This window comes from Nannobrachium achirus, assembly GCF_963921795.1.
Source record: "Nannobrachium achirus genome assembly, chromosome: 3".
Taxonomy (NCBI): Eukaryota; Metazoa; Chordata; class Actinopteri; order Myctophiformes; family Myctophidae; genus Nannobrachium; species Nannobrachium achirus.
The window spans coordinates 11,963,216-11,987,246 of NC_137812.1; the positions used below are offsets into that span (position 1 = coordinate 11,963,216).

Genomic DNA, 24,031 nt, shown 5'->3' on the forward strand with positions numbered 1-24,031 from the left:
ACTGATGGTCGAACTGCCGGTCGGCAGGTGCCGGTGCCAGAGAATGCATTCGCTCTTTCTGCTATTCTGTCTTTGTTTCTGTCTAATAAAACATATTAGTTCTAATTACCAACACATTATTTCTTATTATGGCTTTATTCTGTCTTATTCTGTCTTAAAGTGTACTGTAAATTAGGATGGGACCTGTTTTTCTTTCTTTTGTTGTATTCGTTAAAGGGACTGCTTGTTTGTCCTATAGCTGCATTGGTCCTTTATTTTCCCCTTTTCTCATGTGCTGCGGTAGGTTTTGATAATGTCTTTGATGTGTCGCCGGCAGATGGGGCAGCAGGCGTTGGACATCTTCTTGAGCTTGAGGCCGCAGGTGTAGCACAGACACATGTGCCCGCAGGCGTAGATGACCGTGTCCACGGCGTTCTCGTAGCAGATGGAGCACTCGTCCGGCCACGCCGCCACACCGCAGCCGCGGCCCGACGGGAATGTGGGCGACTTGGGAAGGCTGGCGGGGGAGCTGGGGGTCGTCCCTGCATGCGACAAAAGAGATAAGAGATGATGATGAAAAAGAAGTTGATGGGACAAAGAGATAGTCCGAGCGTTTCGGGCAATAATCGTACACTTATCGTACACTTTACGATAAAAGCATGACATTTGGCACACAGTTAGAACATGCCATATGGAACATTTTGGCTATAGGGTCATCGCAGATTTGTCTTGGGAAACTTGTGGGAGCCAATCAAAGTTGGGGTCTCATAGACTTTACCAGGGGCGTCACACCAAACTCTGGGCCCCGGGTACAAGGATTCACTGCGGGCCCCCCATATGTTAACTATTGAAAAATAGCAGATATACAAGCTCACAGTGTGCTGCGAGTTTGTCGATCTGCTATTTTTGAAAAATCGTGAAAATGTGTGCAAGAAACCTGTTTCCATGTCAGTGGTGCTCAAACTTTTTCATGTCAAGGACCCCCAAGTTGATATGTATTTGGCCAAGGACCCCCATCTCAAAATATTTAGTTCCAGGGACCCCATAGAAGCAAAATTTAAGCGAACAAATGTTCGCTTAAAAAATACATATATTCAAAAATGTGCACACATTTTCACAACTTTTCAAGAATAGCAGATCTACAAGCTTGCGACGGTGCCACACTGTGAGCTTGTATATCTGCTATTTTTCAATAGCTAAAGAATAAAATAATTAAGGCCCCTCCGCCTTGGGCCCTATAGTAACTCAGTCCCCCCCCCTGTGACGCCCTTTGTTGTACTGTATGACAAACATGTCAAAAGCAGTGGCATGGATTACTCCCCGCATGCAGCCAAATGGAACCGTGCAGTGTTCTATTGTGCAACCGCAACCATAAATCTAAATTTGGGAAGGTCACGTTGGATGCTGAGTACGTAACATTACCCATTTAGGCCTAGAATTATTGAATGCTTTAACCAGTGAAAAATATCAGATATACAAGCTCACAGCGCAGCACCGAGTGCCGCGCTGCGAGCTAGTAGATCTGCTATTTTTGAAAAAGTCGTGAAAATGTGTGCAAATCTTTGAACATATGTTTTCAAAGCGAACGTTTGTAACTCAAATTTTGCTTCTGGGTGGTCCCTGGAACTAAATATTTTGAGATGGGGGTCCTTGGCCAAATACATATCATTTTGGGGGTTCTTCACATGAAAAGGTTTGAGAACCACTGACATACCGGTAGTAGTCTCTCAAGAACAGACTAACTGAGCTCCGTTTAAGTGAAAAGGACCTTTTCTTTGACGATGGCCGGCCAGATTGCTGACATAGAAACATAGGTTTTTCAAAAAACCTTAGAAGGATTCAAAAGACACTTATAGAACCGGGTCAAAATTCTAATTTTCACGATTTTTCAAAAATAGCAGATCTACAAGCTCGCAGCGCGGCACTCGGTGCCGCGCTGTGAGCTTGTATATCTGCTATTTTTCAATAGTTAAAGCATAAAAATAATGATACACAATAATGTGTACCCGTTCTAAATGGGTTAGGGTGGGATTAGTAATCAGAGCGGCATGGGGGCTTTGGGGAGCGCAACACGGAGAGCATCTGTTTTGGCATCCCCTTCTCCCTCCGGTCCCCACCATGGAGGCCAGGAGTTGTGCTCATAACACCCTCGGAACAATTTGCACTGACACACACACATCTGGTTTCACAGGCCTAATCCATCATTGTCAAAAACAGGAATATACAAAAGGCACAAAAACTGGATTATGTATAAATACGATAAACATTGCGCTGGCATGACACGGAGGTTTCTCTCTCTCGCTCTCTCTCGTCTGCGAGCTGGAGTGTTCGCCCTTTTTATTTTTTTAACTCGGATGAAGCTTTAGCTGGGAGGAGCCTCTTGTGCCTATTGCTTGTGGATGTACCGTAAGCAAAAGGACGCACTGTATAATTTTGCTATTTTTTTTTACATATCATTTTTATCCCACGATTTTGTAACCCATTTTTTTTCACCCAGTGCCAATTGCCTAAGTAATCCTGGGCTCTGCTCTCCCTCTGCCGCGCCTGGGGAGACAACGGACTGACCACATGCTTCCTTCAGTGCATGAATAGTCCAAGTTGCTTCTTTTCACCTGATGGGGGATTTCCCCGGTTTGGACGTAGCGCGTACGTGGCTGGCCAGGGGGAGGCATTATAGAGACCAGGATTACTGCATGTTTTTGTGAGGGTATCTACCCTAGTAGACACGGGGAGAACATGCAAACTCCACACAGAAAGGCCCTTTTCTCCTACCCCACCTAGGGTGGTAATTTTGCTAGTTTGTAAACAGATTTATCATGTCAGACCAATGAACGCAAGCAGGTACAACAACTGTTGGTCAACGGGGGAGTTAATTTGAACCTCTTCAACCCTATATCATTTTGTTGTACGCAAAACAGCGAAAATAGCTTTTCGCGGCGCGTTGTCACAGAATATGTGCGTAAGGTGTACGGTTTTGGCCATATGAGGTTTCCACCCAACCAGAGACGGTCTAGCGACTCGAGCAGCAGTGTGTGTCCTCTTCACCTTTGTCTCACTGAATACAAAACACTGATGCTGACCTACAAAGCAGCCAAAGGTACGGCTCCTCCATACCTCCAAAACCTGATCAACCCCTACAACCCCACCCGTTCACTCAGATCAGCCAACACAGGGATGCTGACAGAACCCTCGCTGAAAACCCCAGGACAAAAATCCACTCGTCCTAGAAAATTTGCCCTCCTGGCCCCCAAACTGTGGAATAAACTCCCTGTCGCACTTAAAACAACAGACTCACTCCCTAGCTTCCGCCGTGGACTGAAGACTCACCTCTTCAGACTCCACCTAAACCCATAGCACTACTGTAACACTCAATGACCATACATGACGCTAGACGCATTTTTTAGGTTTTTAGAAACTTTTTATTTTACTGATTAGGTGCACGGTCTACCTATGTTATTCTTTTTTTTCTAGATTGATATTCCTATGCATTTGATATACTGTTGTTGATGTACTGACATAATTATCTTGCTTATTATAGTGATGTATTATCTGCTTATTGTAAGTCGCTTTTGGATTAGAAGCGTCTGCGTGCTAAATGCCTAAACTGTAAACTGTCTCTGCAGAAAAACTAAACTTGAATTTCAACTTGGAAAACAAACAGCATCCCCAGCGGTACTGTTAGCTAGAGCGGACACAGTGCAGCTGTCTGCAGGGCGTCACACCAAATTCTGGGCCCTGGGTACAAGGATCCGCCGCGGGCCCCCCATGAATGTTAACCATTGAAAAATAGCAGATATACAAGCTCACAGCGCGGCACCGAGTGCCGCGCTGCGAGCTTGTATATCTGCTATTTTTGAAAAAATCTTGAAATTGTGTGCAAGAAACCTGTGTTCAAGGACCCCCAAGATGAAAATGTATTTGGCCACGGACCCCGATCTCAAAATATTTAGTTCCAGGGACAACCCAGAAGCAAAATTTGAGTAAAAAATGTTCGCTTAAAAAATACATATATTCAAAGATTTTCACACATTTTCACAACTTTTCAAAAATAGCAGATCTACAAGCTCGCAGCGCGGCACTCTGTGCCGCGCTGCGAGCTTGTATATCTGCTATTTTTCAATAGATAAAGTTACTAGGGCCCCTCCACCTTGGGCCCCAGTAACTCAGTCCCACTATCCTACCCCTTGTGACGCCCCTGGCTGTCTGGCTTCAGCCCCCGGAGCTCATGTGAACGCCACTCCTCCAACAGGGACGTGCTGGCCATTGGAAAAAGCGGGACAACTCCTGAACGAACGGCCGGTTCATTCCCGCCCGTTCCAGGCCGGCCATTAGGAAAAAATAAATAAATAAAATGTCGGCCTTCGTTCCATTTTGGGGGCTGGGCGGCCAACAAAGTAAATCGTTGGGCAGAAACCTTGTATCTCCAAGTTTCAAATTTGTACATTCTTTCGCGAAACAAAGCCCTGCTTCATCAGACAAGGCCGTCGCACAAAAGTAGTGAAAACAGCAGATCTACAAGCACACAACGCCTCGTGGTGCGAGGCGTTGTGTGCTTGCAGATCGGCTGTTTTCACTAGTTTAAATCCTTTTTAAAATGGTTTTGGACATACAAGGTTTCCACCCGACAATGACGTAATATAACTCATGTAATTGGCCCACTGGCTTGTCACTTGTCATGATCTGAAATGGCAAATCTTTGAGTAGCAGCAGCGCTATAGACAGAGATCTCTCTCTATAGCGCGCAATGAGGGCCTCTACAACTCTTTTTCCCAGGCTGAATCAGGGGCCCAGCATGTCCCTGACTTCTCCAATCTCATGGTTGGTGAATGAAGACGGTAGAAGGCAACGCACACATGCACTCCATCGCTGGAAAGCTTGTTTTTTCAATAAAGAGCGCTAAAGAAGTTGCCAACGCTACGGCACCCCTGGAAATGAATCACTCCTCTCTGCAACGAACCCGATTCTGCTCTGATGAGTTGATGTCATCATTATAAACAAACATTTCATTCCTATTCCTAGTTTTTGATCATGATGGATTACATCTCCGACGCCAGAAATCAGTCCATGTAATTCTTTGTTGTTTTGACGGAGTTATGAATGGAAGGGGGGGGCCTTTGGAACTCAGATCCTCGCAAATATTATGGCGCTAACTGTCTCCAGGCACCTTCCAATTAACGCATTTGACTCACTCGCCAATGTCGGCAACAACACGCTGCATCGCGATGCGCTGTGAGCTTGTAGATCGGCTACTTTCGCAACTTTTGTACGACGAAGTAGGGCATTAATTTGAAAATATGGAGATACGTAGGCTTCTGCCCGACAGCGACAATAAAGTAACTGTCACAATATTTCTAAAAGAGACATTGTAATGTAACTTTCTGTCGGATTTTGTAAATCAACGCCCTACAGTATGTGATCATACTACAGTATCACACAAAAGCATCAAAAGTAGCAAGATACGCAAGCTCGAAGTGCGGCTCGAAGTTGCAGATCTGTTATTTTTGCTATTTGTGAATTTTTATCGTGAAAAGTAACAGTTTTGGAGGTACAGTATGAGATTTCCACCCAGCGGAGACGATACCTGCTTGCCTTCCTACAGTGAGTACTGTAGTATCACTAGAGTTATTGCGACCGCAGTTTATTTGCGACCGTTGGCAAGTTCTTTTACTGTCAGAACCGTCACATCTTGACTGTATCCGTCCAGATGGGTAACGCCTGACTGACACGTATGCCGTCCGTGCCCGGTTGCCATTGACACCGGCCTAACAATGGCTACTGTCTATGACGGCAGTCCCATATATAAATTCTCCTAAAAAATGACATAATCTGTCGGTCAAGTTCTCCTTAAAAAGTGATGTAATCTATCAGTCAAGTTCTCCTCGACAGTACAAAGGCAGGGCCCTTAGCCAATGAGGTGCAGGCAAAGGGTAGATCGTTGTGCCCATACATGGTGTTACATGTGAGCCCACACTGTTTCGTAGGAACAGTATTTCTAGTCTTAAAATAATACCCGAAATCTGTCGTGGCTGAAACACTTGACCATCCATGTCTGTTCATATCAGATCGTACAAGGTGTTTCTTTTACGGTGAGGTCAGCTGCTGCCTCTGTCTCTCTGTAGTCTCTCTCCTTCATGTACAACGTGTCGTCCTGGAGGGTTGCCTCCAGCGCCTCGTCCACCGCCAGCCCGAGGGTGACCTCCTTGAACACCCCACACTTGGACAGCTCGTGGAATCGGAGCTTCTTAAACATGGCGATGCTCACATGGTTGTCCAGCCCGATCTTCGCCTCAAACCTCCGTATGCCCAGTCTGGTTACTCCGTAACGCATCATCATCAACGTCGCCTCCTTCCCCAGGCCTTTGCCCCTGTAGCCGGGCTCCGCGATCATGACCTCCAGCTCGGCCAGAGAGGGGTCGGCGGGGTCGGTCAGGAAGACGTTGACGTCTCCCACCATGCACTGCTCTTCCTGTACCGTAGGCTCCGCCCACCGCCGCTTGTCCAAGACGATGAAGGTGCATTTGTCGTCGTCCTCTCTCCAGTCCCTCTGCATGGCGTACTCCTGCTCCAGGGTCAGAGGCTCTGACGCCGTCAGCTTCTGCAGCTCCTCAGACCTCATCCATTCATGATACCTGGGCACGTGGTCTGCGTTATAAGGCACCAGCACCACCTTCTCCCCCTCCAGCATCGTGTTTTCGTTGATCCTCATGGCTCTACCGCGGAACGATTGAGTTATTGACGGCAAACGTTACAGATAAACTAGAAATACTGTTCCTACGAAACAGTGTGGGCTCGCATAGAACACCATGTATGGGCACAAAGATCTACCCTTTGGTTACTGTACTGCCTTTGTACTGTCTGAGGAGAATAGGTTACGTAATAGGTTATGTCATTTTTGAGGAGAACTTGATTGATAAATTACGTCATTTTTGAGGAGAACTTAATATATCCACCTGTTTACGCGATAATTTACTCTAGCATTATCTGTGGGACACTTCCGGAGAACAGCTGACATACAAGCACACGTCGCGTCGCAGATGCAACCGTTGTGAGCTTGTAGATCATTCTCAGCTGGGACGCCGGAAACTGCCGCACAACTTCTGCGCAATGCACGACGGGACGTGGGAAAGTTGTGGATAAATAATGAACATAACATAATGTTCTCGCTTTCAGCGAGCCCAAAATTATGCTTTGTTTATTTCTCCATTTCTCCCTAGCGTGACATCACGGTGATGTTAGATACTCAGAGCAGGGATCTCAATATATGGGCATAAACAGGTGACATCACAGTCGTGTGGCTGGTACAGACAGGGTTGTCCATGTATGGGCATAAAAGGTATTGTATGTTGTGATGTCATGGGAACCACACTAACATAATCCCTTTTATGCCCCTATATGGAGATCCCTGATGTCATCAATATAAAACCCATATTAAACAGGACTTCATATGGGAATGCCCATATAAGGAGGAAGACAGCCCATATCTCTGTGGCTGGTTCCGCTGGACGGAGCATAAATTAGGCTTCATGGACTGCAGCTGGGCGAGCAGTAGCAGGGACTGGAGCCTTGATCACGAGGAGCGCTCCCTCCGTTCTGATGACGGCGAATGGAGGCGGGGTTTGAAGGGCAACTGTTTTGAATCGCTATTATTGTTTACAATCAACAGAAACCTAGGATTACATATTTCAAGAGTGAGAGATCACAATCCTAGGCATTCTTCCTCCACACTGGGAGAAAAACGACATCTGAAAGTTTTGATGGAATGATTTTTACATGTTTCTATGTCAGTGGTGCTCAAACCTTTTCATGGCCATGGACCCCCATCTCAAAATATTTACTTCCAGGGACCCCCCAGAAGCAAAATTTGCGTAACAAATGTTCGCTTAAAAAACACATAATATTCAAAGATTTGCACCCATTCTCACAACTTTTCAAAAATAGCAGATCTACAAGCTCGCAGGTGCCGCGCTGTGAGCTTGTAGATCTGCTGTTTTTCAATAGCTTAAGTATATAAAATAATTAAGGCCCCTCCACCTTGGGCCCTGGTAACTCGGTCCCACTTTCCCCCCCTTGTGACGCCCCTGTGCGCGCATACTGGTTCTTATCAGTGTGAGGTGGACCACTAAGGCATCTATAGACTGTGGACTGATTGATTGTGTGTTTGTGTGGAGGGTTATGTGTACATTACCTCCTGCTGAGCTGCAGTGCGCGGCGGAGCGCGGCTCTCCGTTCAGGAGGGGGTCAGAGCCCAGGGCACTGCTGGTCTGGGGGGGAGGAGGGGAGGAGGAGGAGGAGGGGGACGTGGAGGGGGAGCCGGGGATGGAGCGGGCCCGCGGTTCCCCAAGGTGAGTGGAACCTATGGAGAGAGAGAGAGAGAGAGAGAGATTTGTTTTAACCGACGTGTCTGACAGGCACGTGCAGACATAGACATCAAAGGGGGCTTGAGCCCCTGCCCTTTTTTCCGTCTGTAAAAAAGTGCCCTCTCCAGACCATGAATGCAGTTTTTACTATGGTGAAAGAAATGCAAATGCCCTCTTTCCATGCCATACCTGAAGGCAGCATTCAAGAGAATTGCCTTGATATTTTCACCAAAAGGCCCTTTTACAAATTTCAGCCCCTGCCTCTCTAACATTCTCTGCACGTCCCTGGTGTCTGATAACCCATGGGGAGCGTAGTGTCAGTACAACGTTCGATAGCTTGACGTCACATTCGTCCGACGCCGGTGAATGCTAACCTGGTGAAATGCTAACCTGCCGATGCTGGTGAATGCTAACCTGGTGAATGTTAACCTGGTGAACGCTACTATGGCCTAAACCTCACCCTTACCCTAACCTCAGTAAAACTACCGGTATGCTTGGATTGATTGATTGAAGAGTTCATTAGCAGTTTGCAATAGAGAAAAGTACAGTTTCATGACAGCACAAATCACTGGTACAAGGTCAACTAAAAGGAGATCCTAGAAAGCCTTACGGCTTATTTACACACGGCTTGCGGAAGGGCGTTCCACATGTTGGTGGTATAGCAGGAGAACGAATTAGAGCCTTGTTTAGTGTTGAGATTTTACCAATCCCATGAGGGATGGGTCAAGAAATAGTCCGGACACGGAAATAAAATATTCATTAATTCAATCATTCAATCATTCAATCATTCATTCATTCACACACACATACTTTGAGAACCACTGGTCTATACTAATCCCTCTCCCTTTTCCCCTCTACTGCAAATCTCTTCTCTAGAAGACAGCTAATAAACCTTACCGACGCATCGCATCGCGACATATCACAAGCTAAATTTTGATCAGCGATTATACTTTTATAACGTCGCGCCACCCTAGTAGACTGCACTGCAAAGCAAGCCAACACGTGGAATCCCAAACATTTGACACCATTTTTATCGTGAGACAGATGCTTTGTCCAGAAAGCTAGGGCGTGACTTATTTTCTTCTTTTTTTTCATTGGCATGTTGGGTTGCCGGGACAGTTGGCTGGAAGAATGTGAAACACGAGTCATCTGTTAACCCGTTCAGAACGGGTACGCATATCATTTTATGCTTTAGCCATTCAAAAATAGCAGATCTACAAGCTCACAGCGCGGCACCGAGTGCAGTGCTGCGAGCTTGTAGATCTGCAATTTTTTTTTAATCTTGGAAAATGTGTGCAATTCTTTGAATATTTTGACCCGAGTCTAGTGTCTAGTGATTCTAGTGTCTTCTAAATCCTTCTAAGTTTTTTTGAAAAAGATATGTTTCTATGTCGGCGGTGCTCAGACTTTTTCATGTCAAGGACCCCCAAAATTATATGTATCAAAATATTGTATCAGGGACCTCCCCGAAGCAAATATTTGCGTTACAAATGTTCGCTTTAAAAAAATATTTGTGATTTTCAAAAATAGCAGATCTACAAGCTCGCATCGCGGCACTCGGTGCCGCGCTGTGAGCTTGTAGATCTGCTATTTTTCAATAGTTAAAGCAATACGATAATTCCCGGGCTTAATGGATTAAGGGTACGGCCGTCGTCATCATCATCATCATCATCATCATCATCATCACAGCGGTGGCTGACCGGTGGGTGACATGGCCGCTGACAGCCAGAGCGCGGTGACAGATGTCCCACTGATGAGGCTGCTTGGCCCCTCCATCTGCATCAGGGCAATCTGATCAATGTGATTGATGACTAACGCTGGGCGTCAGCCATCAGTCAGTTTGCCTTGTTTGGGATTATGTAACTCGACAGACAGCAAGGGGGACAAGCAGGCAGTGGTGGGAAAAAGTAAACACTTAGAAAGTTAAGTAAAAGTATCAATACTACAACGTAGAAATCTCTGTCTGTTACAAGTAAAAGTCCGGAATTCAAAATGTACCTGAGTAAAAGTGCAAAAGTATTGGTATCAAAATGTATTTAAAGCTATACTGTGTAAGTTGCTCAACTAGTGGTCAGAGCTGTATAGCAAACCACGGTCGTGTCCGTGTCTTCCGGCCGTTTTTCGCCGCGGACCGGGCCTCTCGCCACCGCGTCCGCCTGCTCGCCGAGATCTATCTTTAGAGGGGTCCCTGGTTCCTGTGTGTTCAGGCATTCCGGAGAAACGGACTCCTTCACCCGAGTATGTTGTTGTTATGTTGAGGCAAGCTACTTCCTGAGAAGTCAGCAAGATGCGCCTGTGATTGGCCGGTAGTGTACCATGTGTTTATGATCGGCGATATGATTGGCCAACGTATACACATGATGCAGATGACCTCATTTTGCCGCGAAATTCTCCCCCCCTCACGGCTCATAGAAAACATATAAAGAGAAGGCTTTAGAAGCTGAAATTAACGGAGTGGGGGTTCTAAAACTTTAGCGATTTAACAGTTAGGACAATTTTAAGTTTGTTTTATAAAAAAAGTTACATGGTATAACTTTAAAGTACCAAAAGTCTGCTCATTGTGCACAATGTCCCATTTCACTAGTTTTCAAATGTATATAGGCCTAAATCTTTTTTGAAAATAGCCGATCTATAGCTCATAAGCTCACGATGCGTCGCATCATAGATGTGCTATTTTTAAATGGCTGAAATTAATATAGGGTGGGTATGAATGAATGAATATAGTTAAGTGGGTAATGCATGTTTTGTAATAATCAAAATCTACAAAGTAACTAAAGTTAGGAAACACTACAGTAAAGTAAAAAATACCTTTGTTTTTCTCTATTTTCATTTTTTTCTTTACCGGTATTACCTATGCTGCTACATTGTCTGAAGGAAGCCGAACAAAAAATAAAAAAACATTCTTACGTACCACAGCACACATGGTGTAACGTTAAAGAACAACATTGAACCATTGACCTTGACTCCTTGTCGATGTTCTAACCATTTGAAACATAGGGTGCGTTCGGAAACCCGCACCGGGTGTGTGCTCAGTGTAGTGAGTGCAGTGGGCGTGGCGTTGGAGAGTGCGTTCAGTGTGGCTTATTTACGAACGACCAGTTAAGAGTCAGCTGTGTGCTTTTTCACTCTGAACTCTGAAGGTAAACTTCCTTAAAAGCAGCAGTTGCTAACGTAACGTTGATATTGAAAGGAGATGTAATTCATAATATTGGCATACCTGCTGTTAGTTTACATGTTGATGCGTGTGAAACTATCAAGCCCAAACGACCAATAAAGCTGTAAATGCTGCATTTGCGGTCATTTCCTCTATTGTTCACAGCTGAGAAGCGCTCGAGACACGGCGATGAAAACCAACCAATCAAAACACCACACTGACGCACCACACCGCCTAACCCCATCTTCTGAGTAGGGTTGGTGAGTGCGTGCACTCAACACACTAGTGCGCCGCGCACTGGATTTCCGAACGACAACGCACCAAGTGCACCGAATAAACGAACGACAACATGGCACACCAGTGCGTTGAGTGCGCATTTCCGAACGCGCCCATAGTGTCCCTCCCTGTTCTGCGAACCCTTTCAAGATTGTTCAGTGGGCCCTCATCCAGAAAAGGTTGTGAACCACTGGTAGGGTTGCCACCTTTCAGAAATTGAAATAAGGAACACCTCTTCCGGGCACGCGGTGCGTGCGTTCCGTGCGCGTGGCACAGCCGCCGGCCGGCGAAAAAATGCAGTCCCAAACCCATGAAATGCATAGAATAGTTATAACTATAACACACAACATGGTATAACCTATATTGTTTTGCAGTTTGAAGTGGCCAATTGTTTCTAAAATATGAATAAGTTAATTTTGTATGAAATAAAGCAATGTATGAATGATTTGAACCTGGCTCTTCTATTGGGTCACTTGGTGGTCAGTAAAGAGAAGGTAGTCAAGAAACCATTAAGTCATAGACTATACTTAAAGTTTAAAGTGCTTTATTAGCAACGAAGATTAAAATTTTTTTACTTTAGGCTGAATAGGCTTCACTAGCCTGAACCTGAGCATAGCCTAGTTTAAAGTGCTTTATTAGCAATGAACATTGAACATTTTTACTTTAGGCCAGGGGTAGGCAACCTTAGGCACGGGTGCCAACATTGGCACAGGGAAGAGTGATCACCGGCACTGGTAGAAGTGTGAGAGAGAGGATTTCTATTTTAAAAACAAATCTTTTTTTTTTTTGTCCGTGGTCAATTAAATTAAGTTAGCTCATTTATAGCAAATAACAGATCTAAATAACAGATGGGTTATTGCTCTGGGTCTAATGATCGTTATAACAATGTCCTGCCAATCAAAATATGTCAAAATATTTGTCATTAAAAAAAAAAGTCAACCATAATTAGTCTATGAAATAGCCTAGCTCACTGGTTCCCAAACACTGAGTTCATTGGTTCCTTTATCACTACCCTGTTTTTAATGATTAGCCTATTGTAATTGTAATATCAAAACATCTTTAAAAATCCCATGAATTAAAAAAAATATATTAATTATTTTCCCTCCTCAGTAACTTCATGGAGTTGAAAATTAGAAAACAAATGTCTAAGAAGTGGTGAAAATAACCAATCTACAAGCTCACAATGATGTGAGCTTGTTGATCTGCTATTTTCACTAGTTTGAGAAAGTCTGTGAAAATGTCTCATTTCTTTTTTGTGTCATGGCATGGGCTAAATGTTTGGGAACCACTCAGGCTACTACTGACATGATGACATCTTAAATCATAAATAAGGACATCTTAACATGACATGAATGACTCAAATCATAAATAAGGTCAATATGTCCCATACCGAATCAATCTCAGGAGCTGTTTCAGGTATGAAGAACTGCGACACCGCTCTCTGGGTCTGCTGTGTTCTTATATTTCGGGAATGTGTTTCTCCTCTCTCATGCTGTCTGATATCAGACACTCCACCATGTGATACAGAGAACGTTCGCCGACATACTCTGCAGTTCGCTTTATAAACGTCTTCACTGACGCTGTCAAGCCACGGGTTTGTTTCTTCCCACTCGCGTCTGTACCTTTGTAGGCGTCTGTCCTTTTTTTGAGGCGGTGGAGTATTGTCTTCAGACGACATATTTAAAGCGCGCGGTGTGCCTGATCTGCCTGCCCTGGTGTAAGGAGGAAGTTCGACTGTAACTAGGCAACGGTGATTGACAGCGACATGCAGCGCATATGCAGACAGGGGCCGAGAGGAGAGCGTACAGCCGCAGCGACTTTTGCTGTCTTTTCCTGTGTTTTATTTCATTCATTCATTATTGTTAAATTCTGTGTTGAGGTGTGACAGACCTTTATGGGGCATTTGGTTAAATACGGAACAAACCGCGTTCCGTATTGGTTCAATACGGAACGCATCTTTTAATTGTCCAATACGGAACGATTCCGTATTATACGGAACGGGTGGCAACCCTAACCACTGGTGTAGTGGGAAATACCTAAGTGGACCCAGAGCCCCGGGGAACGCCTGTCAACTAAGGCGCTCCCATGAAAAATCCGCGAAATGAAATGTCAGATATCTGTCAAAAAAAAAAAAAAAAAAAATCTGTCTGGAGCCGCAACAAATTAAAAGCCTTATATAAGCCTTATAATGAAGGCAACACGTGCTGTAAGTGTCTATATTAGCTATATCAGCCTACTTTCAAAATGACTAAGTAGGCTACAAATACATAATGAGCATTCATGATTAAATGTTTATTTTCCCTGCAGCGCATCCTGGAGAGAATGTTGAAATGTAATATTTATTCTACTCATTTTTACAGCATTGGAAAATGTTAAGAATGTTTGTGTCATGTCTGTCCTCCTACAGAAACCATATCAAAACAAAAAAATATAAGTATAAGTATAATGGGGTGTAAGAAGTGGTTAAAGACCCTTCCTACCATATTTTACTTGCTGTTTTTTTTACCCTAATTGTGGTATGAAGTCATAGATTACACTGGAATGACAACCAGACTACACCGGTTTCTCACAGAAAGCTGTAAGTGCACGCGACAGCAGAGAGGGAGTACGGTGATGTGTCAGAGCGTATCGTTGTTGTCGGGTGGAGACCTTGTATGTCCAAAACCGTTCGTTTTGTGTTTATCATTTTAAAAACGATTTAAACTAGTGAAAATAGCAGATCTACAAGGATCAGCTATTTTCACTAGTTTTGCACGACAGTCTTCTATGAAGAAGCAGGGCCTTCTTTACCTTACGGAAAAACGTACACATTCGAAACTTTCGAGATACGAGGTTCTCAACCATGAAATGAAATCCAATACCATAGCTTTGACAAACAACTAGGCCAGTCACACTGCACTTATTTGTCAAAATAAGTGGAATCGATATATAGCATTACAGGTTGGCACCGGGAAAACGGTGAACAGCTTGAAAAAATGCTAAAAATACCAGAGGGAGGACTTTTAAAGCGATGCCATTCTTAGTTCAAGGATGGAATGTGGGCATATAGGGTATATGGATGCAACGTTAACTACAGTATGTGCCATATGCTGAATGGCATCCGGAGAATGGCCGGGCTCTCTGGTGCGTAGGCTGTAGTATGTACACTACCTGATGACTAACATATGTTACATCATTACATAGGTGCCGGTGGGTCTTTCCAATTAGCAGGTGCCATACGGTTCGGTGACAGTGTGTATTATATGAAAGTAGCAGGGCTCGACCTTAACCTTTTGAGGCATTTCTCATTCAAAAGTCACATGTCCGGATATGATTTTTTTATTTTATCCACAAGTTTCCAACGCCCCATAGTGCATTGCGCAGACGCTGTACCGAGCTTCCGGCGCCGCAGCCGAGTGTGATTTACAAGCTCACAACGGGCTGCATCTGCGACGCGACGTGAGCTTGTATATGTCTGCTGTTAAACCGGAAGTGTGGTCCAAACAGGTCCAAATAATCTCCAGTAAACCCCCGCGGAAACAGGTGGATATATTTGAAGGAAAAAAAATAATCCACTCCACAGTCCATAGTCTGCATGCAGCATAAAGCTGCTAGGAGCATCACAGAAAAAGTTAAACCAAGAGCCATTTGTCCGACAGACAAGTATATTTTTAATGAACTTGTCCATAAAGATGTATTAGTTGTCCCGGACAACAGGACAGCCATAAAGGAGTAGTTCACCCCCAAAATGATTTTTCTCTAGAGATTACTCACGCCACGGAGACTTGAGTTCGATAATATTGTTTTGTATATATCGCATTCCTAAGACAAAAATTTGATATTAGTACATTTACCCCCCATGATGGTCCCCATCCGGAATCAATGGTGATACATTTAATGTAATCAAATCTTTGTCTTAAGAAAGCAACAAAAAACTATAAATATTATTGAACTCAAGTCTTCATGGCATGAGTAATCACTAGAAGTGGTTCTCAAACCTTTCCACGCTAAGGACCCTCAAAAATAGCCACAGCCTCTGGCTGTTCAGAAGCTCAGCCCCACACTGATATTGCAGCAATGCATTCTTCAGGGTTACCCCTTTTTTTCCAAGGGGTTATTCCAGGCCAGTCACCCTTAGCGTGACTGCGCGGCGTCCCCTCCCTCATTCCATCCACTAGTGTGCTAATCCCCATGGTGGGTGGGAGGTCCCCTACCCTCCCCTCCCCTCCGTCCATCCAGGATCTGTGGTGCCCGGCTCTCATCCCGCTGCTCAGCAGCAGATTAAAACTCATTCAGAACGGGTACACTGTAGTGTGTATCATTATTTTATGTTTTAACTATTGAAAAATAGCAGATATACAAGCTCGCAGCGCGGCACCGAGTGCCGCGCTGCGGGCTTGTAGATCTGCTATTTTTGAAAAATCGTGAAAATTAGAATTTTGACCCGATTCTATGAGTGTCTTTTGAATCCTTCGAAGGTTTTTTTGAAAAAACCTACGTTTCCATGTCAGCGATCTGGCCAGCCATCGTCAAAGAAAAGGTCCTTTTCAATTAACTGGAGCTCAGTTACTATGTCATTGGTTTTCAAACCTTTTCACGTGAAGGACCCCCAAAATGATATGTATTCGGCCACGGACCCCCAACTCAAAATATCTAGTCCCAGGGACCACCCAGAAGCAAAATTTGAGTTACAAACGTTCGCTTTGAAAATACATTTGCACACATTTTCACGACTTTTTCAAAAATAGCAGATCTACAAGCTCGCAGCGCGGCACTCGGTGCCGCGCTGTGAGCTTGTATATCTGCTATTTTTCACTGGTTAAAGCATTCAATAATCCTAGGCCTAAATTGGTTAAGCAGACCTACAGTATGTGAACAGCTGTCTTTCTCTTCAGCTCTCTGGATCCGTCCCTCCCTCCCTCTCTCTCTCTGTTGACCCCCCTTCGCCTTTCTATCCGTCCACTCCGCACACCACCAGAAAGGCACTGAATTGCAAACCCCGGCTCTACTGCTTTACTTTATTTACATTTACGTACATTTGTATTTGTATTTATTGATACGTCCTTCAGGGAAGCCGATGCCTACTGTACACCTCCCCCCCACAGACACAGAGATTAGCATTCTCCTCAGACCCGCGCACAGGCATAAGTCAGATTTAGATACGGACAATAATATGGTATTTTCGGTTCGGACTGAAGAGTTACGTAAATGTGTGTGTATGTACTTTATGTATGCGCGTGCGTGCGTGCGTGTGTGTGTGTGTGTGTGTGCGTGTGTGCGTGCGTGTGTGCGATGGCCAAAACGCAAAACCTCCTATCTGCAAATGTCATGATTTTTTATCTGCATTGCCTTGTTGATGATTGGTGTCAGGTGGTGAAACTTTTGATGAAAATGTTAATGGTAATACTTGTAAGAGATCTGTAGAATGTCTTGATGTCAATTAAGAGTGAAGTAAAAAAAAAAAAAAAAAAAGAAAGTGTTATTTAACAAAAAAAAAAGCCTAACTATTTCTAGGTAAAAACCTCCTATCTGCATGTTGTCGACTGCAGATAGGAAGTTTTTACCTAGAAATAGTAGACATAGTAGATAGGAGGTTCACATACTACTAGGAGGTTTTGCGTTTTGGCCATCAATATGTATCTCTTGTATGTCTGTACTGTTTATAGTCTCTCTGTCGAATGTGTTTTTTTTAATGTATTTTTGTACATGTGTGTCGATCCGAAAGAAATCGACCTTTGTGACTGTAACCCACGCTGCAACAAAAGCACATATACTGAAGCTTGCAGAGAACTGTAACTAAACAGCATATTTTGGCACTCGCTCAGAACTATAAAAAACCCCACTTCTTTGCGTTTGTGTGTTCGTTCGTGTTGTTGTAGCTACATTTCACCGAAGCGCCGGAGGGATTTCTAATTTCAAACAGATACAGGAAGTGCTGAAGGCAGTAACTTTAACAGGGCGAATGAGGGATTCATATTACGATAGGACCAATTCTGCTCGTCTGACAGAGGGGATTAGAACTGGAGGGCATCACAGGGCCTGTGAGAGCTTGTGTGGCATTTATGCCAAGAATTATGTTATGCTTTAGCTATTGAAAAATAGCAGATATACAAGCTCACAGCGCGGCACCGAGTGCCGCGCTGCGAGCTTGTAGATCTGCTATTTTTGAAAAATCTTTGAATATATCTTTTTAAAAAGCAAACATTTGTAACTCAAACATTTGCTTCTGTGTGGTCCCTGGAACAACATATTTTGAGATGGGGGTCTGCGGCCAAATAGATGTAATTCTGGGGGTCCTTGAGGGTGAAGTACCTGCAGTGGTGGAAAAACTACTCAATTTCTTTGCTCAATGTAAAAGTATAGAAGTACTGCAAAACTATTGTTATACATAAAAGTCCTGAATTCAAAATATACTTGAGTTTCAAGTGTATAAAAAAGTTATTTGAAAATAGCAGATCTACAAACTCACAATGCGTCACATCGCGACACATTGTGAGCTTGTAGATCGGCTATTTTCAAATGGCTGAAATGTACTGTATATAGGGCTGAAGTGGGTAATGTATGTTTTGTGATAATAATCCAAATCTACAAAGTAACCAGTAATTACAGTTTTCAAACAAATGTAGTGGAGTAAATGTACACAATTTGGAGATGTGGAGATGACTGACATCATACAGTAGATGTCTGACATCCTTAGACCACATGAGACTGACACAGTATGTCCATAGTATGTTAATACTGTAAAGTGCGTGTGTGTGTGTGTGTATATGCACGCGCGTGTCTGTGTACAGTATGTTTAGCAGGCCAGCGCAGACTGCAGTTTGTGAGGTTGAGGTGTATTATATGGCAGTTTAGCGGGTAAGTGAAACAGACGGATACAAGCACGATGGCAAGGATCCTGTCACTCTGAGCAGCACTTGGGTGCCTTCCGTTTTCCATTGGTCCCAGCGTGGAGCGGTGAACGCCCACTGACACTGTCAGCATCCTGCTAGCATAAGACAACATGTGCGGGGCTACAGTAGCCCCCACATAGAGAGAAAGGATGTGTGGTGCGGGGCTACAGACAGTAGCCCCCACATAGAGAGCAGGCTCCTTGGCAGATATTATGCAGCGCAGCATAATACCAAGCAAGGGCTAGCATATCGTCGGTGTCGGGCAGAAACCTCTTATCTCCATAATCTTAAACTACCATAATCATAAACTTTTTAGTGTTTTTTATTAGTAATTTATCAAATGTATTAGTAATTAATCAACACCCCACTTGATCATACTACGGTGCAGTGGTGGAAAAAGTACTCACATATTTTACTTGAGTAAAAGTACCAATACTGCAAAGTAGAAATACTCTGTTACAAGTAAAGGTCCAGAATGAAAAATGTACTTGAGTAAAAGTACAAAAGTATTGGCATCAAATGTACTTAAAGTACCAAAAGTAAAAGTACAAAATGTTTGAAAATAGCAGATCTACAAGCTCACAACGCGTTGCTATGCAACACGTTGTGAACTTGTAGATCGGCAATTTTCAAATAGCCTAAGTATAAAATAGGGCTAAAGTGCATTAATGTATGTTTTATAATATAATCATTTATATCTGCAAAGTAACTAATAACTAAAGTTTTCAAATAATTGTAGTGGAGTAAAAGTACAATATTTGCATCCGAGATAGATCTTATGAGTTGAATTTGAATCCTTTTTGAACATAATGAGGTTTCCACCCGACGGACAGAGACGATGTGATGCCCTTTATACCTCCGCTGAGGCAGTCAACTGATGTTCCCTGATGTGTCTTGTGTTGTACGCACACATTGTGTGTGTGTGTGTGTGTGTGTGTGTGTGTGTATGTGAGTGTGTGTGTGTGTGTGTGTGTGTGTGCGTGCGTGCGTGCGTGCGCATGTTTCCATATTTGTAAATATTTTTATATACAAATTCATAATAGTAACATTCTTTGTAGCGTCAACAATACACAATAACATGAGAATATAGTTCTAATATACAGTATACTGTCATTGTATGCTTTGAGGTGCTTGAGGGTGTGTGGGTGTGTGTGTGTGCGTGCGTGCGTGCGTGCGTGCGTGCGTGCGTGTGTGTGTGCGTGCGCACGCCTGGAGCGAAAAGCATACGGAGAAACGGGGACTTCAAAATGTCAGATCATGCAGAGGGTTATACGAACACAAATGTGGAAAACACAGAAACAAAACATAATAAAATTAATCGGGTTAGGAAAAGTGTAAATGCGACGCCGCGTGCCGGAAATAGACGATCTACAAGCTCATCCGCGACGCGTTAGATATCTAATTTTTTTAGAAGTACGGATCGGGGGCCGAACTGTCCGAGAGAAGAGGCGGTTTTGCGGAGGCATGGGACGAGAGCTGCAGCGTGTGGGCGGCGAGCTAGACGGCTCACTGGAGCGTGAACATGCTGACATTTTAATGGGATCTATAATACATGGGGTGTCCTATTTCCAGTGGCGTCAGTTCAGCAAAAGCTAAGGTATGGCAACATGACCGGTGTCTTGCATGCGCGCGAAGGCGCGCATGCAAGACACCGGTCATGTTGCCATACCTTAGCAACAGGCATGATGAATTTATTTTAAAGGACAACTTTGTTTTTTTTCTAACAAGGGTTCATATTTTAGATAGTCATGAGAGAAAAGAAAAGATGAGTGTTAAAATGTTTTCATTTACTTCTTGCTATTGTTTTAGTGATTTTAAATTTTGATTTGCATGCATGCCCCCAGGTTGGGGGCATGCATGCAAGTGGCTAAATATGTCTTTTGAGACACAATAAGCCCATTCCCAAGATGCACCACAATCTTTCATATGCAGATGTGACCTATGGGGGCTGGTGTAAATAGTAATAAAGAAATTGCCAGATTATTGTGTCTAAAAAGACATATTTAGCCACTTGTACGCATGCCCCCACCCTCTGAAATCCAAATACTAAAATCGCTAAAACAATAGAAAGCAGTAAATGAAAATATTTTAACACTAATCTTTTATTTTCTCTTATTACAATCTAAAATATGAACCCTTGTTGTAAAAAAACAAAGTTGTCCTTTAAGAAGTACATTTTATTGGTTTATTTGGTATGGCAGCTGCCATACCCAATTCACCCTTTGTTAGCCTTCTGGTTGGTCCCTGACTGACCAACCAGCAGGCTCTATCTGCCTTGTCCCGCCCTGGTTCCACCTTTTTTATGTTGAATTTGCGAAAACATAGTTCTGCCTCTAGTATTTGACAATTTTAACAATGTTTAATTTGTCATTTTAGAGCTATTAAAAAGACCTCAAATTGTCACTTTAGAAATGAGCATATACCCTCTATACCAGGGGTGGGCAATTGTTTTTTCCATGGGGCCACATGAACAGAACATATTGTGGAGGGCCGGGCCAAAAGGCAGTGTGGTCCCCGCAAGATGTGCTCCTCGAAAACTAAACACACGACTTTACCTCTGACTTCAGTAAATAAATACTTAGCAGGCTAATTCTTGTTGAAAACCTGGCATTCGGCATCGACTTTTCTTTTTTTAGCCACTTTAGCCATTTTTGATGAGTACGCGTAGGGAGGTCGTCTTGACGTGTGCTTGTTATTGAGACGACATCCAATGATCACGCACAGTCGCACACGTGCTGATGTACGCATTGCATCCATATGTACGTGAATAAAAGAAATGCAGCTTTAGTCCATGCATGAGGTACAATTAGAAAATGTGTTTATGTTGTACTTTGCCATCAACCCTACAAGGGCCGGTCAGAGTGAACCAAAGGGCCGCATACGGCCCCCGGTATGCTCTATACACCATATTCCTGGCCCTCTCTATGGAGGCTGCCATTTTCTTTTGCAGAGGGCACTAGAGAGTTTTTCTCTGTGTGCTGCTTCAAAAACATCTTTTCACTTCCTCCCAAGTCTAAGAACAAGAGATCCCAAGTAAGGAAGTGACAGGGAAATGTCTGTTGCCAGATATTGCCAAAGAAACAAGCGGCCAGGTCTATGAATAATAAGCCCAATAGAATTAACTAGGTTCAGTTTTACTACTTTACATTTACATTTGAAATAGCAGAGCAGCAAGCTCACAATGTGTCACATTGCGACACATTGTGAGCTTGTATATTAGATTTTTAGAAAATATTGAGGAAAAAAACTAAAATAATTTGAATATTTTTGAAACATTTTAACAACACAAATCTGTGTGGAGGTCCCTGGCACCACATATTTTCAGATGGGAGTCTGCGACTGTGGACAAATATGTTAATCTGGGGTCCTTGATATGAAAAGATTTGGGAATCACTGGTTTAAAAAATATTAGAATGTAAGCCCAATAAACAACAACAAAATTGCTTATTATAAGCAGACATGGCAACACCGGTTCATTCAAAGCCCAGAGCCCAGAGCGCCTCTACTGACACTTTAATGCAAGGACACAGGAAACCAAATGATGTTTTTATTTTCTTTCAGGATATGAACAGGAAGCCGGGGGCGGGGCCAGGAATATGGTGAATACACTTAAACATTATGTTGGTTTGTTTACTGTTGAGTGAGAAAACAATGTTGCACATAAAGCCAATCATCTGGGGACCCCACAAAATAATTTGGGGCGTCCCGACCCGCTGCTCTATGAAACACCCTTACTCCCATGTACAGACGCCGCTCTATTTTTGGGCCCCGTTTTTGCTATAATCAAAACGAACAAAGGAATTGACGGAATTCAAGGCATGGCCTAGCTGTGCCGCTGCACCCAGCGGTCCAGGCCATGCCTTGAATTCCGTCAATTCCTTCGCACTTAGGCTCAGTGTAGCCTGACGTTGGGTTCGAGTCCCGATCCCCACAGCCTTTTCTGCGCGTCACTCCCCAATCTCTCTCCCCATTTCCTGTCAGCCTACAACTGTCCTTAAAAAAAGAAAATAATTCAAGGCATCATAGGCATGCCAAGGCACTTATTTGAAAATGGCAAAATCCCACAGCGGAAGCCGTCCCATTTAACGTTATAGAAACCGTTTTTTAAATGATATTTTTGGCATGAAGAGCCGAGGATGGAATAGTAGGATTAGATGACGTTCAGTACATGTTGCTTTTTATTTCAGATTGAGCCATACAGCTTGTTTATTTTTGGAATCGGAATAAGAAAATCTCTTGAATAACGGCCTATTGGACATTATACAATCACACAGCGGCAATCTTTGTGTTCTTGCGTCATATATAGTACTTGTTAACCTCGCCGTCATATTTGCACCGTCAAACCCTTGTGAAGACCAACGCCATCTGTTTTAATGAAAGAAGTAAATGTTGGTTTGGCATAGAAGCTAAGAGTGCGCTGCTGCTGCTCTTTCTTTCTTTCCTTGCCGCGCGGATATATATGGTCAATAGTACAGATACTGACAGAGTTTCAGAGTGCTACCCAGAATGCATTGAGCAATTACGTCCTTTTGCCTGTATACTGCTAGTTCTCAACCCCACAGGGACCATTGGGGGGGTTTTCAGGGGGTCCCCAGGTAAAGGAGAGCCACAGATAAAGAGAAAAAGAAGAAGTACAATTCCATGGCCTACATGTATAATGCATATCGTCTCTGTCCAGTGGAAACTCATATGTCCAAAACTGTTAGTTTTCAGGATTCTAATTGAAAAACAGCAAAAGTAGCAGATCTACAAGCTCAAAACGCTTCGCTTCGCACAGCATCTCGAGCTTGTGGATCTGCTACTTTTGATGCTTTTGTGTGACGCTGTAGTATGATCTAGTAGGGCGTTAATTAAGGGGAAAAACTCAGGAAAGTTGAAATTCAAAAGTCTGCAAATGCACACATGCACACATGCACGGACGCGCGCGCGCGCACACACGCACACACACACACACACACACACACACACACACACACACACACACACACACACACACACACACACACACACACACACACACACACACACACACGCACTGGGTTCGAATTCAGGTGAAGAAAACAGAAAACTGTAAAATGATGTTCTTTTGGTCCGCGCACACAAACACACAGTAATACATCAACGGTTCCCGCAACCGCCAGATAAGAGACACTCTCCTAATTCGAAACAGTTGGAAACCTTAACCCATTTAGAACGGGTATACATGATTGTGTATCATTATTTTATGCTTTAACTATATTGAAAAATAGCAGATATACAAGCTCACAGCGCGGCACCGAGTGCCGTGCTGCGAGCTTGTAGATCTGCTATTTTTGAAAAATCTTGAAAATTTGAATTTTGACCTGATTCTATAAGTGTCTTTTGAATCCTTCTAAGATTTTTTGAAAAACCAA

At 43.6% G+C, this 24,031-nt stretch overlaps 2 protein-coding genes across 2 annotated transcripts in view; both read right to left on the reverse strand.

Annotated features, from left to right (window-relative positions):
• Positions 1–267: 267 nt before the first annotated feature.
• neurl1aa (neuralized E3 ubiquitin protein ligase 1Aa) overlaps positions 268–24,031 on the reverse strand; it is a gene marked incomplete at both ends in the record, with an annotated part of 121,565 nt that continues 97,801 nt past the window's right edge. The window contains 2 exons of the mRNA XM_080722197.1: positions 268–521; positions 8,165–8,332. Coding sequence (XP_080578323.1) covers positions 268–521; positions 8,165–8,332 — 422 coding nt within the window. The remainder of the gene's footprint in view (positions 522–8,164; positions 8,333–24,031) is intronic.
• LOC308281514 (alpha/beta-tubulin-N-acetyltransferase 9-like) lies at positions 6,038–6,685 on the reverse strand (the record flags this gene model as incomplete). The annotated part of the gene is made up of 1 exon (XM_080721732.1): positions 6,038–6,685. One exon carries the CDS (start codon positions 6,683–6,685, stop codon positions 6,038–6,040), a length of 648 nt encoding a protein of 215 aa, XP_080577858.1.